The sequence below is a fragment of the Emiliania huxleyi genome (assembly GCF_000372725.1).
Source record: "Emiliania huxleyi CCMP1516 unplaced genomic scaffold EMIHUscaffold_3308, whole genome shotgun sequence".
Classification (NCBI taxonomy): Eukaryota; Haptophyta; order Isochrysidales; family Noelaerhabdaceae; genus Emiliania; species Emiliania huxleyi.
In genome coordinates, this window is record NW_005199518.1 from 1 (window position 1) to 2,018 (window position 2,018).

Below are 2,018 nucleotides of genomic sequence, written 5' to 3' on the forward strand. Positions count from 1 at the left end.
TCCCCACCACCGCCGAGGCCCTCGGCATTCAGAGCTGCGTCTCGCGCTTCGGCACGTACCCTTCGTTCTGGAATGGCCTCTTTGGTGGGCTCAAGGCGGCGCTGCCGACCTCGCTGCTCATGGATCGCGGCAAGATGCAGGGGCTCGCCATCTTTTCGATGCCGATCATCCGCGCCGTGGACGCGCTTGTGGGCGGCACCAACGCCATGCGCGTGGACGCGTGGGGTAAGGACGGCACCAAGGTAACGCTGCGATGCGCGCACAAGGACCTCGAGGATTGCGTCGGCCAGGCCACGGCCGCGTTCGGGATGGAGCTGCTGCGAGGAAAGGGCGCCACGGGCGACCCGACGATCGGTCCCGGTGTCTGGTACCCGGCCGAGCTGCAGGCGGACGCGCGCAGCAACATTCTGGCCGTGGCGAGGCAGAAGACGCTGGTTTGGGAGGTGTAGCGTGTAGCGGAGGAGAGATCAGAGAAGAAGAGGAGATGAGGAGTCCTCTATGCTCTAAAAATCTTTCTCGCGGGGAAGCACGTACTTTATCTGGTGCGCGGGCCTGCGCGTCTCGCGCCTGACAGGAATCTTGAAAGAGACGCGCAATCGTTCTCTTGGAACGCCGCCATCGCCACCACGCACCAGCTCACCACGCGCACCGGCAGACTCACTCCAGACTCTACTCCACGCTCTCTCTCTCCGCCTTCCCCAGGGGAGCGCTGCGAAAGCCGCATTTTTGAGAGCGGACAGAGACACAGACAGGTGGTCACGTCTAACGCGCGCGCTATTTCCTGCCAAAAAGCACCCAAGATAAGTGCGGTCTGGGACGGCTCAGGCTTGCTGCTGATGGGACTGGGCCACAGGAGAGCGACAGGGAAGGCGAGGTGGTGAGCTGGGAAGCCGCTTCGTCGGCACCTGGACGTGTCGCGATGAACTGCCAAAAAGTAGTATTTGCGGCTATTGCTCCAAACTTCGGGAGACAAGGCCTACATATTATGACTGCATCCATACGCCTGGTGCATGAGGGCTGCGGGTCAGGACATTTCACGGTCGGTGGCGCCGGTGATGGCCTCCGGAAAGCCCTCGCAATCGCCTCGGATGGGGTCCACCGGAGACAATCTCGAGCCCTCTCCGTGGCATCACGAGCCGGTGTGAGCTTGCAGACCCGAGATTAGTGCGGTTTCAGACAGCTCAGGCTTGCTGCTGATGGACCTCGATCCTGTACCGTGTTTGTTATGACCCCCCCCAATGAACACACCAGTGAGGGAGGGCGAGACGATTGAGGGGTCCCGTACCATGCGGAACCGACCCTATCCAGTGCTCAAGTGCTCACCTAGGCCAAGAGAGCGACATAGAGAAGAGGCGAGAGGTGGTGAGCTGAGAGGCTGGAGCGTCCGCGTGCGACCTTGTCGCGAAGCAAGGTCGCGATGCAGATGCCACGAGGCGCTATTTCCTAGCCTCGTGACCAGTCGGAGCCGCCGCCGCGCGCAGTTTCATTTACTCATTTTGTTATGCGCATGTGTCTCGTGTCCGGTGTGTGGTTGTGTGCGTCGTAGCGTGTGTCGCGACCGCTTTTTTTCGCAATCGCTGCGACGGTTCGTGGTGTCGTGTTTGCGCACTGCGCACAAAATAGAGGAGGCTATAAGTAAAAAGCTCACGGAGGCCTCGTTATTGCTCCCGTTGGGTGCTTCGCATCGCTGTTGAGGAGGGGAGCTCCGAGCGTTGTTGAGCCGCCGATTCCGCCGCACCGTTTTTCGGCAGGTAACTTTTCGGCAGAGAACAACTACGCGAACAAGTAGAATCGCTAAACGGGATCAGCGAGGGAAAGAAGAACGCGCGACTTGCAGTTGCCACCTTCTAGCCGCTGTGTGTGTGTATCTGCATACTTTGTTTGACCTTTGTTTGTTTGTTTGTTGGTTTGGCTTCAGCCAGTTAGCAGATCGATGGGCTCGCGCGGGGTGTTAGTACGGCCATGAAGCGCCGGTGGCGTCGCTCACACACACAACACACACAAACACACACACACAC

At 59.7% G+C, this 2,018-nt stretch overlaps 1 protein-coding gene across 1 annotated transcript; it reads left to right on the forward strand.

The window, feature by feature from the left end:
- Window positions 1-17: 17 nt before the first annotated feature.
- EMIHUDRAFT_255303 (hypothetical protein) lies at window positions 18-449 on the forward strand (the record flags this gene model as incomplete). Its single annotated transcript, XM_005773670.1, has 1 exon — window positions 18-449. A coding segment is annotated over one exon (432 nt), but the record flags the coding sequence as incomplete, so codon positions are not given.
- Window positions 450-2,018: the final 1,569 nt, after the last annotated feature.